Source organism: Morus notabilis, unplaced genomic scaffold, assembly GCF_000414095.1.
Source record: "Morus notabilis unplaced genomic scaffold, ASM41409v2 Scaffold338, whole genome shotgun sequence".
Classification (NCBI taxonomy): Eukaryota; Viridiplantae; Streptophyta; class Magnoliopsida; order Rosales; family Moraceae; genus Morus; species Morus notabilis.
In genome coordinates this window covers 340,415-358,866 of record NW_010358348.1, presented here as the reverse complement: position 1 = coordinate 358,866, position 18,452 = coordinate 340,415, and the positions used below count along the sequence as shown (strand labels likewise).

Genomic DNA, 18,452 nt, shown 5'->3' with positions numbered 1-18,452 from the left:
CACTCTTTCTCTACGCTTTTATGTGAACACACATAAAACTTTATACAAAACACTTATTTATAAACTCATAATGATCATTGTCTAAAAAACACAAAACGATAACTTACCCGAAAAAACATAAAATATTAACTTTCACAAATTAATTTGAGTATTTTAACATGGACACTGATAAATTAAATCGTTAAATAATCAATCCATTAATCAAAATAACAACTTCTATCGATAAAGAAAAAGTACCATTAGATTAGTCTGACTAATTTCTTGTCAAAGCTTCTAATTTCCTTTTCGTTCACGCAGGACTTCTATTATATCCTCGCACAACATAATTCTTTTTGGAACAAGTTTGATTCATAAGAAAATCGTAAGATTGAAAAATACAGAATCAGTGTCCATGTTGATGCTATTTCGGTGTTGAATTTGCATATCAAAAATAGCAAATTACAATTGATAAAATTTCTTTCCTTAAGTTTAGTCAACAAATAGATAGGTAATTGGAATGTTTACCGTTTCACTATTAAGCAAATGAGTAGTAAACAATAGAAATTAAATCAGTGATCTTCTTTTTATTACTTTGTTTTTCTTTTGTTTTTTTTTTTTTTTCAATCCTATGTTACCTTTCCTTGTAAATTTCTTTATAGTTTAGTAAATGCAATACTAAATTCATGACACTCTTGTCTCCTTCTAAAACTTTTTTTTTTTTTTCTGATCCTTTAAAAGTAAATTAAAAAAAGGCGTAATTCTAAAAGAAATTTAGGAGGATTGTCACCACATCTAGGTGTTCCTAATTGTGGCACTTGGAAAGGTGCTTCAATTTAGCAACTTTCATTCTCATTTAAACCGGTGACAGATAAACTAAAAATATGAAAAATGCTAATAAAATCAACTCCTAATATTTTTAGATGAACAATATATATGTATAGACTATTTAATATATTTAAGTAATAAAGATTTTAGTAAGTAAATTAGATAAAAAAAAAATATTTCGGCTGCACATAATATGTATGTGAAAATAGTAGCTGTCAATGTAGAAGGGAAAAAAGATCTTTAAATATGCATGACACATTTGAATATATACATATTACTTCAACAAAGGTAAATTAGAGAAAAAGTGTGTGTGAGAAAATAGTAATTTGAGGTAGTTGTTTAAAAAAATTCTTAATTAGAAACACATTTGAGAAAAAATATCTTAATGGGTTATTTTTTTATATAACTTAGATTATATCCAAAGATATTTTAGAATGATCAATTTAAAAAACAAAAAACTGTTTTGATATGAATTAAGTAGAGAAAAAATCAATTAGATATATTTAGAAGTATAAGATTTAATAGGAGAAGATAACAAAAATAATTTAAGAATAGATTTTGTGGAGATATATTTAATATTTTTATTGATAAGAAGGACATATATTAAAAAGTTTTGAGAAAACATATTTTAAAAATCAAATATGAAAAATCCCATTTTAACTAATTATCAAAATATTACCATCCTTTAAATATTAATTTTTTCTAACCCAAACCCTAGTTGCACTTTTTTTTTTTCCTCCTCTTTCTTGCTGCACCTGAGGAAGAATCTTGCGTGGTGTGCATGCACGAGTCACACGACATCTTCTCCGCCGTCGTCAAGTTATGATCAGTCACTCGCAAAGATCTCCAATACCCTCGTCACTCTAGGTATCTCCTCCAACTCAACCCATTGCGCGGTGCACAAAGATCTTTTTGCGCAGTTGTGGGCTCCTCGCCTTAGATCTCTGCGAGACGACTAATGAGATTGCCTATGTTAATCTAGTAGATTACTTCGACGATGAGCGGCGGAGACGACTGGTGACGTGTCTTGAAAATGTGACATAATCTAATACTATATTACTCCGGTAATCGGTGACCTGTCGCTTGTGATGATCGATGATCAATGTTGATTTGGGTGACATCTAATGGATTACCAATAATAATCTAGTAGATTACATGTCCACACGGATAATTTCGGCAAGATGTTGACTTTTAATTCGTCCGCCAGTGTGACATAATTCTAACCCTTCTTATTAGAGTGGAAAAATTTTTAACATACCCTATTTTTATGGCATATATGCGTTAAGATAAAAAATAAAAAAAACATGGTTTGCTTTCACTCAAACTTTCCATAATGCTGGTAACCCTCGTCATATTTCAATTCTACATAAAGAGAGCGGTTTGCAGCACCAGCTCGTGAAAGGCAGGTAAGTAACATGTAGTTGTGCTCGTGAAATTTCAATTTGCAGATTAAAAAAAAGAATAATACAAAAATTCATATTTAAAACTCATGGGAATTGGATGACTTACTAGCCCCATTCCTGAATTAAGGCAATGGATATGAAAGTTGAATCAAAAGGCAAAGTCTGCGTGACCGGAGCTTCCGGCTTTCTGGCATCTTGGCTTGTTAAGAGATTGCTATTGTCCGGTTACCATGTCATTGGAACTGTTAGAGATCCAGGTCTTTCTTCTAGAATCTCTTTCATCTCTCTCTTGAAATGGAACAATATGAAAATGTGTATATTGTATATAATGTATATGTAGCATGTGTAAGTGTATTGTTCTTTGGTTACAAAATTTATATATGCCCAAATGTATATATGTGTGTGTTTGCAGGAAATGAGAAGAAATTAGCCCATTTATGGAGTCTGGAAGGAGCTAGGGAGAGACTCCAATTGGTGAAGGCTAACTTAATGGAAGAAGGGAGTTTTGATGGTGCAATAATGGGGTGCCAAGGTGTTTTCCACACTGCTTCTCCTGTGCTGAAACCTTCATCTGATCCAAAGGCATGTCAAAATTTTTTATTTACCAAATTGCCCATGTAAGTATAAGATCGTAGTACTGTGGGTGGCTGGTGATGATATATAGTAATTAATAGTAATTTTGCATGACAGGCAGAAATCTTAAATCCTGCTATTGAGGGTACTTTGAACGTACTACGATCATGTAAGAAGAATCCATCGCTGAGGCGCGTGGTTGTTACTTCCTCTTCTTCAACTGTAAGGGCCAGAGATGATTTTGATCCCAAAATACCCCTAGACGAGTCAACTTGGAGTTCCGTAGAACTTTGTGAGAGACTCCAGGTATATTTCTCGTTAGAATATAATATTATTGTTGGTCCACTTACGGATATTCTAACATTTTTGCTTCAAAAACAAATAAATACAGTTTCACGTGATTTTGACTTTGCTACGTAACAATATTTAATTAAGTAATGCAGCTGATTAACATTCTTTCTTAATGTAAACCTATTTAAATGCAAAAGGTTTGGTATGCCTTGGCAAAAACATTAGCTGAGAAAGCAGCATGGGAATTCTGCAACAAGAATTCGATTGATTTGGTTACCGTTCTTCCCGCGTTTGTGATCGGGCCTTCTTTGCCGCCGGATTTATGCTCTACGGCATCTGATGTCCTTGGCCTGCTTGAAGGCAACTTCTGAAACTCATATAATCTGTATTAATATTGGAAGACGCTGATTTACGCTTTTCTTTATGTTCAGCTTACGAATGTTGGTGGTTTAAGTTTAAATTCCTTCCACAGTTGTTAAAATAAGTGCCGTTTTGAATGAACAAACAGGGGAAACAGAGAAATTTCAATTGCATGGAAGGATGGGATATGTCCACATTGATGATGTCGCAGCTTCTCATATCCTTGTTTATGAGGACAAGGATGCTCACGGACGGTACCTTTGCAGCTCAACCGTGATTGATAATAATGACTTGGCTTCCTTCTTGTCGGCAAGATATCCTTCCTTATCTGCTCCCAAAAGGTTTGCAGATCCAATAATATTTGCTTGCCTCAAAAATGAATATGATATATATATATATATATAAAGGAGCAAAATGTATTACTTTAAGCTTTTACTATGATCCTCCAAGAGTCCCACAACATATAGAAATAAAACATGTAACATGATATTCATTTAAAGTAACACTAATGTTGAAAATTATAATATAAAAAATTTAATTATCCTAATGTTAAACCTTACAAAATCAGTACTATTACATTGAATGAATGTCATATTATAGTTTTTACTTTTATATGTTGCTTTGAAAGGACGCTCCTTGGATGGATCATAGTAATGACGTGTATTTGTAATACATATGTCGTGTGTCATTGTTCGCAAGATCAAAAAACTTACATGGGAATGTACCCACGTTTTTTCAGGTTTGAGCAACTGAATAGACCATACTACGAGTTCAACACCTCGAAGCTGAGGAGCCTTGGATTCAAGTTCAAGACCATCAATGAGATGTTTGATGATTGCATTGCATCTCTTGTTGAACAAGGCCATCTACCTTCACCGTAGCAAATGCTTTGCTCATTGGAGTTCGTTTACAATTTGCTTGATTGGGGAAAAAAAGAAAAAAAAATGTTTTTACTTTTTTTTTTTTTAAATCTCTTGACGAAGTCAATAAATTATGGTAGTTAATAACGTGCAAGAAAAGTCAAACTAGAAAGTGAAAGAGGGTAAAAAGAGAGTGTCCTTTTTGATGTAATCGTCCAACCTCCAAACATTATGTATGGATATTTACATTATTACATATTCCCTAAAGGACAGCCGATTGTAAGCATTTATTACATGCCTTCGCTAGTACTATTGTATTACCTAATAAGTTCAATAGCACTAACATGGGATATTTCTAAAGATGAAACATTTGGCTCAGAACAGGCCAATAGGGTAAATAGCTACCCAACAACAACCCCGTTTCTCATGTATAGTAGCCCACATGAAAATTCCATACAATTAGAGATTTTTTTTTGGGGGGGAATGACCCATAAAGGTTTATACCTATTATTACAAACTTCCAAACACATCTACCTCATTTCAAATGTTTACTTTTAGGTAAGATTGGTGAGGAAGAAAGCTACTCATCCTCGAGATTCTTTTCTGGTCATCCTGTGGTGGATGAGACAAATCACAGGCACCACAAAAACCTTGGAAGCTAACAAGTCTTTGAGACCGACACACAAACACGTGTCCACACGATCGTTGCATACTCGTAAGGCTGCTATTGCTGCCACGCGTCCATCAACACTCGCAACGAATTTGACATTTCTTTTTTTGGGAGTTGCATCTGGTAGTCTCAATTTTTTAAGGTTAAATTTGATTAAAATTATATTAAATTAAAAATATATATAATATATAAATTTTGATACATATTTAATAGTTAAAAAATAATAACACAGAAAGTTTTTTTTTCCTAATTGAAAAGAAACTGGTCGTATGCTTCGAAATATCACTACAAAAGGAAAGCAAAACAATTGTCGTGTTTAAAATTATTCTTGTTTTTGTTTTTTTTATATTTTTTGAGAAAAAAATGAAAATGATTTCAAAATAACGTTTAGCACAATTAAAGAAAAAAAAAGAAATGAAAATAATTTTTTAGTTTAGTGTAAAATGAGAGAAAAATGAAAAATGACTTTTAGTCATTTTTTATTTTTTATTTTCGTTTTCTCCTCTCTCGAGCAGAAAGAGACATTAATGAGTTTTTTATACTGAAAATAATCTCTTGATAAAACTACCAAACGTATTTTTAAAAATGATTTATGTCTGAGATTAAAAATATTTTTATTTTCATTTTCATACAAAAAATAAAATCATTTTAAAACAAGTTCTAAACACACCAAAATATGTTTAAGCCGATTTGATCGTTAAGCTGTATTTACATCCTTCTTGTTGGTCATTTACTCCTTTAAGGACAATAATTTGAGGTACCTCCAAACATATTAAATGGTAGCTTAAAAATTATATATAGGAACGTTTACCTATATTAATCAACAAAAAAAAAAAAAAAACCCCCAAAATTGAACCTGCATATTAATTTAATGGGTCATTCTCCCTTTGATCTTTAATAGCTATACCTTTAAAACTGAATATCAAAGTTAAAATGAGATAAGTGCATACCCTTAAAACCCAATAAGGTAAATAACTCAAAATCTTATTACTTCATAACAATGTCATACAGGGAGAATTATCCTCCTTTCCCTTTCTTTCCTTTGACCAAAGTAAAGAGTTCAACCCACAAGCAGAAAAAGATACATATCTGAATCACGAGCAAAATAAAAAGACTAGAAATTTCAAGCATTAACCACGACCTATGGATTGTAGTATTTTTTACAAGACGTGGAAGCCCACAAGACCGTACGAAAACGCCGTGGTCCCTGTGGAATTTCCACATTCCCTTACTTTCTACACAATTATCTACACCGTGTGAAAAAAGAAAAGAAAAGAAAAGAAAGACTAACCCAACAGTGAATGATTGCGAAATTTATCTTCAGCGAATACCCAATGGGATTTTCTGGCCTCACAAATCCCATTTGGCGTCTATTTCTGCACACACATTTATAACGGGCAATTATTATTGTAGACAAACAGGATGTGACATGCATGCACAAAAGAGTCGCATAAAGGGAAAACAGATCAACGGCCAGCGAGGGTTCGTACCCCCTCAACATCTGCAGCCAAAGGCCGAGATCAAACAGAGATTTCTAATGGATTATATGTGGTTGGGTGGGAGGTGTGGTTTTTAATTGAAACCTGAGCTTTATCATCCTCAACTGTTTCCCCCTCTCTTTACAGCAGAAAACCTTCAGTTTTCCTTCCTGATAATCAGAAGAAGCTTATATAATTGGGAAATCATTTCATGAGTTTTGTACTTTTGTTCACTCTATCTAGAACTGTTGTATATGTCAAGCTGTGATGAGCAATAACAATGGCTTCCTAGTAATTGCCTCCAAAATGCTTGGAACAGACATTACTCGTCAAGGCCTCGAAAACTTCCTTAGCTCTCTCGATTAATCCTTCATTACAGGTCTATTTTATTTATTTACTTGTTTTGAATTTAAGGTCGGAGATTTAAACTCTACCCTTTGTATAAGAACTTAGTCCGTTTGTTTCTGGTTTGATACTTTCTGTTTAAACCTTCGTATGTGTAGATAGACCATTAAAAGCCTTATTATATGCAATGATTTTTTACTTTATTTTTTCAACATCTTTCTTCTGTCTCAAGATTGAACTTTTCAAATATGCCAGGAATCCATTTTTCTCTGTCTCCAATTTTTAGAAGAAAAGGAGAAAAATTATTAATACGGTTATGTAGTTGGTAAACGGTGTATTCGCAGGCGGTTTGCTTAGAAAACCCGGAAATGGAGAAACAGGGGACTGGCAGTGGAAACCAGAAAAATCGGAAACCAATCGAAGTCTTCAAACTTCCTGCGAGTTACGACGGCGAGCAGCAGAGAACCAAGAGCGAGAACGCCGCCGAAACACTAGAAATCGCGGCGGCGAACTATTCCGCTTCGGCGAACACCGGCAGTGAGCCGATCAACAAGTGGATGGCGTTCGAGGGAGAAAAATCCTCCGGGAAGTCTGGGACCGACAATGCCGGTGGCGATCCCCGGGGGATAATCACTGAGAAGGCGATCATCGAGGAGAGGACGGCGGAGTGGGGGCTGGTGGTGAAGTCGGACGTCGGAGAGAGGAGCTTCAAGGCCATCGGAGGAATGACCGGGGGCGGGAAGTCCTCCGGTCACGGCGGAAGAAAGAACTCGTCGGAGAAGTTCTCCGGCGTGGAGTCAACGAGGACGTCGGAGGAATCGGCGTCAGGGTACGAAGGGGCGTTCCCGAGGGTTTCGCAGGAGCTGAAGGACGCTTTGGCGACGCTGCAACAGACATTCGTGGTGTCGGACGCGACGAAGCCAGACTGCCCCATAATGTATGCCAGCAACGGGTTCTTCGGGATGACTGGTTATTCTTCTAAGGAAGTCATCGGCCGGAATTGGTAAGCAATTTCTTTGCTTTTATTTACTAATTTATTGCATTTTGATTTGAGTTACGAATATGGACAAGCATGTATAGTAGTACTATAGTTGTAACTTGTGGGTGTGAGTAAGAAAGGAAATTGGATAAAATATTACAAAAACTCGCCATTGTTTTTATCATTAAAATTCACCACTATTAATAATTCTTAAAAAATAACACATAAACACTCAAAAATAAAAAGTTCTATTATACCTAAGTAATATTTCGATGTTTTCTTCTATGAACCGGTAAAATAAAAAAAAGTATAAAAGACATTTTATGACTAAAAAATCTACACACCCTGTCAAAATAATATTTTTTAAAACAAAAAAAATCATTTTATGACTAAAAAATCCACATCACCCTGTCAAAATAATATTTTTTAAAACGAAACAAATATTATTTTAATATTATCAATAATGCAAATTATCTCGTAACAATTACAAAAATAAAATTTTCCTTTCAAGTTTTCATTTTTTTTCTAATATATGTAATTTTCTATATAATATATTTTTAAATGTTCTATCTAGTAGTTTGTTGAGGAAAGTCTAAATTTGATTATTTATGAGGATTTTTAATAATTTGAGCTTTATTTGAGGCGGTATTTTTTAAAAAAAATTATTTATTTTTAATATGAGAACAAATTTATTTTTAACCTTAAAAATATGATAGTTTGTTTATATATTATTCCAAAAAAGCCTCCTTAAATAATTGAATTAAATTCCTTACAAAAAATTTGTTTTAAAAATTTTTTTTCAGCAAAAACAGCGTAAATCTCAAGCAAAGAAAAACCGGGGTAATTCTGAAGCTTGAAGCGCACGTAACAAAAAATAATAATAAAATAAGACTCATAATTCTTACACCAAAAGTAGCCGTTATAAACGGTAGGGACTGCCCTGACCGACATCATCACATAACGGTCAGAGAGTAATTGTTCTCGCAACACTCAAGAATTGGATTGCGGATTGACCCTAATCCGTGTAATCCGTGTAATCCGATCCGTGTACACCCTAGTCTGGACGACTTCAGATTTCAGGCTCTGCAATTGCATTGTCGCCGAATCTAACCCTAGGCCGATCGCGATGGAATTTACATCCTTCAATGGCGGCTTTGACAGTTCCTGCTCATAATTTCTTGGGATTAGCCTCATTTTCGTTAGGTTTCCTTTCGGTTTGAGTTAGGGTTTCGGATTAAGGGAGTAATGGTTCGCTCAAGGTATGAAGTTCGGAGGACTTCAGGTTTCTGGCTTTGCATTGTATCTGAATCTAGCCCCAAGCCCTAGCCGATCGCCACGGAGTTTCAGTCCTTCAATGGCAGCGTTGTCTTTTCGTGCTCGTGAATTTTGGGGATTAGGCTCTGTTTTTGTAGGTTTGGATTTGGTCTCAGTTAAGGTTTCAGATGTTTGGCTCCACAAAAAAGAAGAAAAGGAGAAAGGAATTGTATGTTCGTTGTTGGAATGTGAGATTTTGCGAAAGTAATGTAGGAAAGTAACTCGGATGTGTTTGGTTGCAGTCGATTTCTTCAGGGACCTGAAACGGACCCGAAGGAAGTGGCTAAAATACGAGACGCCGTGAAAAATGGGCAAAGCTACTGCGGCAGACTCTTGAACTACAAGAAGGACGGCACTCCTTTCTGGAATCTTCTCACCGTCACTCCGATCAAAGATGATGGCGGAAACGCCATCAAGTTTATTGGGTGAGTGCCTTTTTGCGCTCTTTTGGGTCTTTTGATTATCACTGGTGTTTTGAATTGCGTTTTTTCTTTTCTTAGTTGAAGTGTCTGCAAATGGTTCGTAAAAGAAATTGAGTTTTAGAAGCCTGGAGAAACATTTACAAGGAAACAGAGTAAGCTGAACTTCAAAAAAAAGAGGACTTTGGGAATTAATAAGGATACTGCAGTTTTCTATTAGGGATGTGTATTCATTATTTAGACTTAACGGTTTTTATCCTCGCAGTTGTTGTTGTCTTGAATTGGTATTTTACCAACATATGGTTCAAATGAAATATTTGTTTGTGGGTAGTTATGTGGATATTTTTCGTTTATATTAATATTGTTTGGCAACGTTTTGTTTGAATTTTGTTTTATGATACCGTCTTCATCTTTTTTCCATTCTGTCTTCACAGAATGCAGGTTGAGGTCAGCAAGTATACAGAAGGTGTGAATGACAAGGCGTTACGGCCTAATGGATTGCCCAAGTCACTAATTCGATATGATGGTAAGCAATTTTTGTAAGTGTCGTATTTTAATGTGAGTAATTCAGTTCTAATCGTCTACATTTCACGGATAAGCTCGTCAGAAGGAGAAGGCTTTAGATTCCATCACTGAGGTTGTCCAAACTGTGAAACATCCACGATCTCACGCACGGAGTCAGAGCCATGACATTCTTGGTAAACATGAAGAACAAGATAAGTTCAACCTTAATTATGTTCTTCCCGAGTCTGTTGAAACAATGAGTATGAATACACCTGGTAGACAAACTCCCCAATTTGATCTCAAAAGTGATGCATCTCGCATGAGTACCCAAGACGCAGGCAAGAAATTTAGAAACTCCGGACGTATTTCTTTGATGGGGTGAGTTTCTTGTCTCCAATGTTTGATGGAATGTTCCTACATCCATAGGCTACTGTAATATGTCTAAGTTTTGTGTTCAATCACTAAAATGTGTGGAGTGTGTTGGGGCTCGTTGGATGAATGTTTTTACTGAATGATTCCCTTCAGGTTTAAAGGAAGGTCTCTAAGCACATCAGCGAAGCAGGAACAAAAACCAATTCTTGATTTAGAAACTTTGATGACTAAGGACGTTGAACGTACTGACAGTTGGGAGCATGATGAAAGAGAAAGGGATATCCGTCAAGGATTTGACTTGGCAACCACGTTGGAGCGCATTGAAAAGAATTTTGTCATTACTGATCCTAGACTTCCTGATAACCCGATTGTAAGAAACTGTTTTCCCATTGCCATGCATAAAATTCATGTTGTAACGCATCACATTAAAGCGTGTTCTCATTGGTTTCCACTTCCTTTTCTCTGATTTGCAGTGTATGCACATCTGCTACCTCTTTAGTTCTAAACCCCCAAAATTCTTCCACCTTTTCTACAGAAGCTTTCTTTCTGGTCCACACCACATTGATATTACAGTCACTCCACACAGCCTTCTAATCCATATCTAATACAAGTATTCATTCCAATTGTAGTATTCAGCTCAGAAATTGGTACATAGCATGTCTTAAGGTTGGCCATAATTTCTCTTTTCTGGACAGATATTTGCATCTGACAGCTTTTTAGAATTGACAGAGTATACACGTGAAGAAATTTTGGGAAGAAATTGTAGGTGAGTAGATTATTGCACTCCGATTTTGTAGTTTGCAGTATTGGTGTCTTTTGTAATTCAGTCTAATGTTTCTGGAATAACCAAGAGAAATTGGACAAGATTTTGTTCCCTGATAATACTATTGTCAACCCCCGTTTAATACGACTTTAATCCATGTCGTAGATTTCTTCAAGGACCTGAAACAGATCAAGCAACTGTCCAGAAGATAAGAGATGCTATTAGAGAACAGCGGGAGATTACCGTTCAGTTGATCAACTATACTAAGAGTGGTAAGTAAAAGCTGTTGAATTTCTATGGTCCAGCGTTGCAATAGATTTTGGTTTTCCATTCAATATTTTTTTTCTATGTTTAATGATTATTGCATTTCACTGGAGCCATTTTATGGATGAACAAAGTTTCCATTAGATGCTATTTCTTTGGGATTTCGTATTTATCCATTTTTCTTTCTTCAATTATCTTGTATATTTTCAAATTCACCTTTTTTTTTTGGTTGCTTATCATGATTTCTCGACATGAAGGAAAGAAGTTCTGGAATTTATTCCACTTGCAACCCATGCGTGATCAAAAGGTGACTTTCCTAGATTCAACCTGGAAGTTCTCATCTATACAAACTTTTTTCCCTTTTGCCTGCATAATTTTGATCACAAATACTGCAGATTCCATCTTGACGTTTTCTTCTGAATCCATTGTATATTTTGTAGGGTGAGCTTCAATACTTTATTGGTGTGCAACTGGATGGAAGTGATCATGTGGAACCTCTAAGAAATCGCCTTTCAGAGAAAACAGAGCAGCAAAGTGCTAAGCTGGTACACATATTTTTAGTTCTAGTTTTTAGACCGTCTGAGTGACTTATTTTTTCGGTTGGTACCAACTTTCTTTTCCATAGTAATAGAAGAGAAGTAGCATAAGATCTTCATTAGAAAATTTTACTTTCATTGCTCTAGTTTGAGAAGTAGAAACTCACTGTTCTGAAAATCTGAGTAAAGTATACTTGAGTGTCTTATCGATCAGTAATAAAGCTTTGCAATAAAAATGACAAGGCCCTTGTATGGTTATATAGAGATATAAATGTACATCTCTATTTTTTTTTCTTTTTTGAAAGAATGTACATCTCTATTTTCGTGTAACGTATTATGTGGTTCTTATAGCATAATAGATTGATACATTTTCATCATCAGAAATATGAATTCGGAAGTATACTAGAACTATTCTACCAATCTTCTTCTTCTCTTTTCTTTCTTTCTTTCTTCTTCTTTTCTTTTCTTTTTATTTTTTTTTTTATTTTTTTTAATGTTGTTATTAAGGGCTATATTGCACTGGCAGAAAACAATCTAGGTCTAGTTCTGCAATTTATCAATAGTACTTGGTAGAATAGGTTTCTCGTATAAGTTTATTTTTCCCAAGTATTCTCATTCTTGAGCACCTATTTCTCTCCTATCAGGTCAAAGCAACTGCAGAAAATGTTGATGAAGCTGTCCGAGAACTTCCTGATGCCAACTTGGTAAGGTACTCGTCTCTGTTTAGATCGATAGTGATGTACCTTGAGGTTTCATCACCCAATTTTGCATCATCAGCGTAATGCATCATTTATTAGTGTTCAGTTGTCTTGTGATCAGATATCAAAGTTTAAAAAATCTCTGCCATGTTTTAACGACCAAATAATAACTATACAAAGAAAACAGTGTATTTAATATGTTTTGGGTTAACAACATATTTTTATGACATGGTTTAGAATGTGGTTGTAAACTGCCATTCTTGCCAACTAATTGCAAAAATCTCAATGTAGCGAGTGGCAATTATAGATGTACGTATACATGTTGTTCTGAAGTTGTTGTTTGTCGCAATGATTTATTTTTTGAAGAACAATGATTCTGAGAACTGCATGAGTTTCGGGGGTTTCATGAATTATTTGATTCATAAAGATCTTCTGCTTCATCTTTATGACATTGAAGGACGGGACATAAATATCTCAAGTTATATACTGTGCCATTTTCAGAAACCAGAAGACTTGTGGGCTATTCATTCTAAGCCAGTATTGCCTAAGCCCCACAAAAAAGATTGTTCTTCTTGGATAGCGATTCAAAAGGTAACAACTACTGCGACCTATGCCAGTTTTTTATCCTTCTTGATACTATTTGAACTTCAAAATTTGTTCCTAATGTATCCGATATCCATCTTTTTCCTTTTCTGCACCTATTGCTGTCTCCTTTCATGATTTTCTTTTTCTCTCTACTTATTTGGCTATTTGGACATACTAGATCACTGCACAAGGTGAAAAGATTGGTCTGCATCATTTTAAGCCCGTAAAACCGTTGGGTTGTGGAGATACCGGCAGGTATTATACTCACTCTTGTTGCCATATGTTAGTGAAGCGACAGGTGGTGTCTCAAACAGCTGTTGATGATATAACTTTCCATCTTCAACCCAATTTTTAAAATTACATATAAATGGCCCCAATTTTGCAATTACAACTGATAGTTAGCTTTCAATGTTAATTGGATGACAATTTATTATGATAATTTTGTATGTGTACATGGACAAGTTATATGGATAGTATCGTGATGGAGACCATGAGAAGGGTCTATGCACTAGTCAGGCATAGACATAAAGTATCCTGTTGGAATATCGTCTGAACAAAATGTAAAAATAACCCAAACTAAGTTCAATAAGAAGCCGATGATATTAAGTGCATTGAGCTAAGCAGTCAACTTGTATGCTCCATTTTTTAGTGCTTGCCGTCAATTTCTGTATCCATGAACAGAAATTGGTGATTTCACTTCTAAAATGGTGCTGCTAAAAGCTGTATGTCTTCAGTTAACTGCTCTTTTTATAAGAATCAAACATATATATTTTTGTGTTGAGTTATTAGTCTGCTTTAATCAAATTTTATGCGTTTTTGCAGTGTTCATCTAGTGGAACTAGAAGGTACAGGTGAACTGTACGCTATGAAGGCAATGGAGAAGTCAATAATGCTGAATCGTAACAAGGTCTAAATATATAAAAGAAATTTGCAAATTTCCTATTATGGACGTACTTTTCAATAGGTTGCAGAAAGAAGTTTGCAGTTTTGTGAATGGATTTTAGTGTTTTTTCAGTTTGGAAGAATTCACTGCAAGGACAGTATAATTTTGCTTAAAGGTTGTTTGTTCTGTTTATTGTACAGGTTCACCGAGCATGCGTTGAAAGAGAAATCATTTCACTTCTGGACCATCCTTTTCTTCCCACTTTATACACTTCATTTCAGGTTTTTCATTTTCTGAACGACATGCTTTTCTTATAATTTGGAAATCTGTATTCACTAGTTCTCTTTCGGTTCTTGTTTTACTGATTCATTGTACTATTATAGTAAACTAATAACTCTCTATTTCCTCAGACTTCTACACACGTTTGTTTGATAACAGACTTTTGTCCCGGTGGAGAGTTATTTGCCTTACTTGATAAGCAGCCTATGAAAATGCTTAAAGAGGAATCTGCTAGGTACTCATTTTGTGTGCTTAGATATCTGAAAGTTTCCACGTTGCGCTTTCCTTTCTATCGCCAGAAATTTTTTAGGTTCCAAAATAAAGCTGATCATTGCCAGTTATCCTCACCATCTTGGTTGATGGGAAATACAGATTAAGTGATAAAGGAATGTGCAATTCTTTTACATTTTCAATCGTATTGAATTTTCACATCCATCTTAGAATCTGTAAAACTGGTATTGTTGACAATATTTTACACCAAATCTTCAACTTTAATTTATGTCCAGGTTTTATGCAGCAGAGGTGGTGATTGGCTTGGAATATCTTCACTGTTTAGGTACCTTGCTCCTTCGAACTTATATATTTCTCTTTAGCCATGTTGTTATTAGTTCTTTTGATTAGTGGAAAATTCTAAATGATATGTGGATAGTTTTCTTATTCTTCCATGACATAATTCTCACATGTCAAAACTCTCTATGCAACATATCCTGACAAAGCAGAGATAAAGCAGTGAAATGAAGAGAAACAGTTTTGGAAACCTGGTGTGCGGAAGAAAAATATCCAACTAGACCTTGTTTTATTAAGTTTGTTTCAAGTAAAATGCCTGTGATGATGACTAAACGTAGCTGCTATTATTGTTGTTATTATTATTATTATTATTATTATTATTATTATTATTTTGTTGCATGAACTACTAATATGACTATGAATTGGCGATCTAATGTGGGACTATATCAAATTGGACGCTAAACTAAACATAGACTTCTAGATTCCTTCCCTGTAATCATATAGTGTTGTTTGCGTCCTGGTAATTCTGCTTGCATGGTCTAATTATCAATCATGTCTTTGGCAAAACTTTGGCTAATTTGAATGATTATATCAATCTCAAAAAAAAAAAAAAAAAAAAAAAAACACAAGAAAGAAAAGAGGGCAACTCTTCATACACTAGAGGTCTCTACTTATTTTTCTACTCTGATTATTGTTTGATACAGGAATAATTTACAGGGACCTGAAACCCGAGAATATTTTACTCCAAAAAGATGGGCACATTGTACTGGCAGATTTTGATTTGTCATTTATGACATCCTGTAAACCCCAGGTACACATGTTGCTCCTGCGGATACTTTGGGAAGTCCTTGAGTCTCTTTTCTCCATTAAATCAACAAAGTGACATTAGGTTAATGGTCCAGGGATTCTATTCATACCCTAAAATTTAAAACAGTGAGGGGTAGGGTCAAAAAGATGCCAGGCTTCTTGCATAGGTGGAAGCCGAGCTCACTTTTCTTGTGTGGAAGGATCATGATGTAAAATTCTTACTTAGTAAGGCAGTCATATAAAATTCCCCTCGGTCATAATCCATTAGAACTGGAATATTTATTGCCATCACATGATGGGATGTGGTTCTAATATTGGTGGAACATTTCTTCTTAGTTCTTACAAGTTCTCAGCATTTATTTTTAAATTTCTTTTCAAGAGTGGGAAAAGTGTCTTGTGTCGAGCTAATGTTTGGAGTCTACTCTTGCAGAAAAATAAAAAATAAACAAAATATACTCAAAGTGGAAACCTTGCTGTTTTGGTTTGTTAATAGATCTAGATATGTGTTGCAGGTTATTAAACAATCACAGCCTAGTAATAGAAGGAGATCTAGGAGTCAACCACCGCCCATATTTGTTGCAGAGCCAGTTACTCAATCAAATTCTTTCGTTGGAACTGAAGAGTACATTGCTCCTGTATGGTGAATTTTGAATCATACTTAATCTTCTGGTACCTGATACTCATTTATCAAATCGATTAGTATAAAAAACAAAAACATGTTACGGTATTGGAATATTGGGAAAATATCTTGATGGATTCGGGAATCTATTAGCTGTTTGCTCTTCTGTCTGCCGTTTGAAAGAAACAATGAAAAAAGATAAAAACACGTGAGCGGAACATGGATATGGTTTGTGCATGCAATGCAATTTCTTAGGCCACCCACTATCTGCAATAAGATATGATGAATAAAACATGCAAAACGAGTATAGGAAGTTAGGAGATAATTATAAAAGCAGCTAAAAACCCACATACCAATTGCTGTTTACGAATTTGCTCCCCTTAATTCAAGCTTGTTATAATTCCCACGCCGTATATAGAAGCTTTAAACCATGCTAGCTGCTCCAGTGCTCCACCACATGTACCTCTAGCATGTTTGATAGAAGATACTTGCAGAACTGGAGTTCTTGTCAGATATAAACTTACTCAAGTAACTTAAAAAAAAAAAAAAAAAAAAAAAGATGTGCCTATATCCTCGTCGAAGTTCTTACAGCTACTTGATTTCAGGAAATTATTACAGGCGCAGGACACAGTAGTGCTATTGACTGGTGGGCTCTTGGTAAGTTTTACCTAGCCTGCTTCTACTTATAAGCGAAAATATGCATGCTTATGTACAAGTCTCTGGGGGCTGTGTGCATTAAGTCATTTGGATCATGTGACTATTTTCTGCCTAATTTTCCTTTTGATGCAATGCATGGACTTTAGACTATCCGTCCCTTGTACCATGAACTCTAATAATATTTGGAATTCAGGCATCCTATTGTACGAGATGCTCTATGGTCGTACGCCCTTCAGGGGGAAAAATAGGCAGAAGACATTTGCGAACATCTTGCATAAAGATCTCACTTTTCCAAGCAGCATTCAGGTAATTCTTAAGGCTATAGCAGTACCGGCGAAGGTTTTACTTTATTTTATTTTATTTCTTTTGTGGGGGCAGAGGAGCCATATAGTGGGCGTTTCATTTGTTCGTTCTCTCTAATTGGTACCTTAGAGCATTCTAACTAAACTTAATTCCATATCAAAAAGAGGGAACAAAGGGTCTATATAAAGTCAACGTTGAGACCACATATTTTCAATTTCCTAGCCACTGAGAAGCTGACTGTTAACTTAACGCGTTTTTTATATATCTTCTGAACTGATTATGCAGCAGCTAACGTTCTTTGCTGGCAGGTAAGTCTTGCAGCGAGACAGTTGATTAATGCATTGCTGAAAAGAGACCCTGCAAATCGTCTAGGATCGACAATGGGTGCGAATGAAATCAAACAACATCCTTTTTTCCGCGGACTTAGTTGGCCTTTGATCCGCAGCATGGTCCGTTCTTTTGCTCTTTATTTTTCTTATTTTATTTCCCTTTTGAGGATGAACCATTAGAATTGCCTGAAGGAGTGAAATCTTTACCTTGGTGTTGCCGAAATACCAATGGTAATCTGTGAGTGGGATTTAACTCTTGTAAATAGCCTAAAAACACTAGTTGGCAGTTAACGAAGAGTTTACCATGCAAGTTAATTTATCTTTTTTTTTAAAAAGAAAATGTTTAATCTGTTTGCAGAGCCCACCTCCCTTGGACGCGCCTCTTCAATTGATCGGAAAAGTCACCGGTGCTAAGGATGTAAGTTGGGACGATGATGGAGTCCTTGTTAATGCAATGGATATGGAGATTTTCTAAAGAGGATACTGAACTTTTTATTGAGTAAAAGTAAAGATTAGCCTTGTGTACAAATGGCTTGTCTTATTATGTGTATTATGTAAATGGAATTATTCTTCACTAAAAAAGAAAATGTTGGTCGGGCCTTTCATTTAGGATTTCCCATTATGGGAAAATAAACAGCTAATAGGATCGTGTCGTATGCACAGGATTACTGAGTTTAGTCTACTTTTGTTGGCCTAGGTCATGTAAAGAAGAGAGATTGCGTAAGAATTAACCAGATTGTATTATTTAACTTTATCGTGAATAAATATCCTAGTTGCTGATATTAGTATACCTTTTTGAATTTTCATTTCTCGTTTGAAGGGGAAAAAAAATCTTTGCTGTTTTGAAGAA

At 35.1% G+C, this 18,452-nt stretch overlaps 2 protein-coding genes across 5 annotated transcripts; both read left to right on the top strand.

Moving 5' to 3' along the window:
• Nucleotides 1-2,337: 2,337 nt before the first annotated feature.
• Nucleotides 2,338-4,312, top strand: LOC21396930 (tetraketide alpha-pyrone reductase 1). The gene is made up of 6 exons (XM_024161918.1): nt 2,338-2,464; nt 2,620-2,789; nt 2,898-3,086; nt 3,269-3,431; nt 3,580-3,772; nt 4,171-4,312. Exons 1-6 carry the CDS (start codon nt 2,338-2,340, stop codon nt 4,310-4,312), a joined length of 984 nt encoding a protein of 327 aa, XP_024017686.1.
• A 2,217-nt stretch (nt 4,313-6,529) lies between these two features.
• LOC21396926 (phototropin-2) lies at nt 6,530-18,396 on the top strand. 4 transcript variants are annotated; one of them, XM_024161880.1, is made up of 23 exons: nt 6,530-6,818; nt 7,129-7,787; nt 9,320-9,502; nt 9,931-10,022; nt 10,096-10,378; nt 10,526-10,742; nt 11,068-11,138; nt 11,301-11,407; nt 11,657-11,706; nt 11,840-11,944; nt 12,580-12,639; nt 13,135-13,224; nt 13,397-13,473; nt 14,041-14,125; nt 14,302-14,382; nt 14,512-14,615; nt 14,887-14,936; nt 15,592-15,698; nt 16,207-16,329; nt 16,919-16,970; nt 17,164-17,276; nt 17,582-17,722; nt 17,961-18,396. In XM_024161880.1, exons 2-23 carry the CDS (start codon nt 7,153-7,155, stop codon nt 18,075-18,077), a joined length of 2,943 nt encoding a protein of 980 aa, XP_024017648.1. In that variant the 5' UTR covers nt 6,530-6,818; nt 7,129-7,152; the 3' UTR covers nt 18,078-18,396. The 4 variants fall into 4 exon arrangements, with proteins under 4 accessions (XP_024017648.1, XP_024017650.1, XP_024017649.1 ...); XM_024161882.1 differs by having other exon boundaries at nt 7,107-7,787; XM_024161881.1 differs by having other exon boundaries at nt 7,040-7,787.
• The last annotated feature ends 56 nt before the right edge of the window (nt 18,397-18,452 follow it).

Bases quoted from the DNA above. Each gene is read 5' to 3' on its own strand.
- LOC21396930 (XM_024161918.1), top strand. From the start codon at position 2,338: ATGGATATGAAAGTTGAATCAAAAGGCAAAGTCTGCGTGACCGGAGCT. The intron at 3,087-3,268 runs GTATATTTCTCG...TAAATGCAAAAG, and splicing joins AACTTTGTGAGAGACTCCAG to GTTTGGTATGCCTTGGCAAA. The intron at 3,773-4,170 runs GTTTGCAGATCC...ACGTTTTTTCAG, and splicing joins TCCTTATCTGCTCCCAAAAG to GTTTGAGCAACTGAATAGAC.
- LOC21396926 (XM_024161880.1), top strand. From the start codon at position 7,153: ATGGAGAAACAGGGGACTGGCAGTGGAAACCAGAAAAATCGGAAACCA. The intron at 13,474-14,040 runs GTATTATACTCA...GCGTTTTTGCAG, and splicing joins GGTTGTGGAGATACCGGCAG to TGTTCATCTAGTGGAACTAG. The intron at 14,616-14,886 runs GTACTCATTTTG...ATTTATGTCCAG, and splicing joins CTTAAAGAGGAATCTGCTAG to GTTTTATGCAGCAGAGGTGG.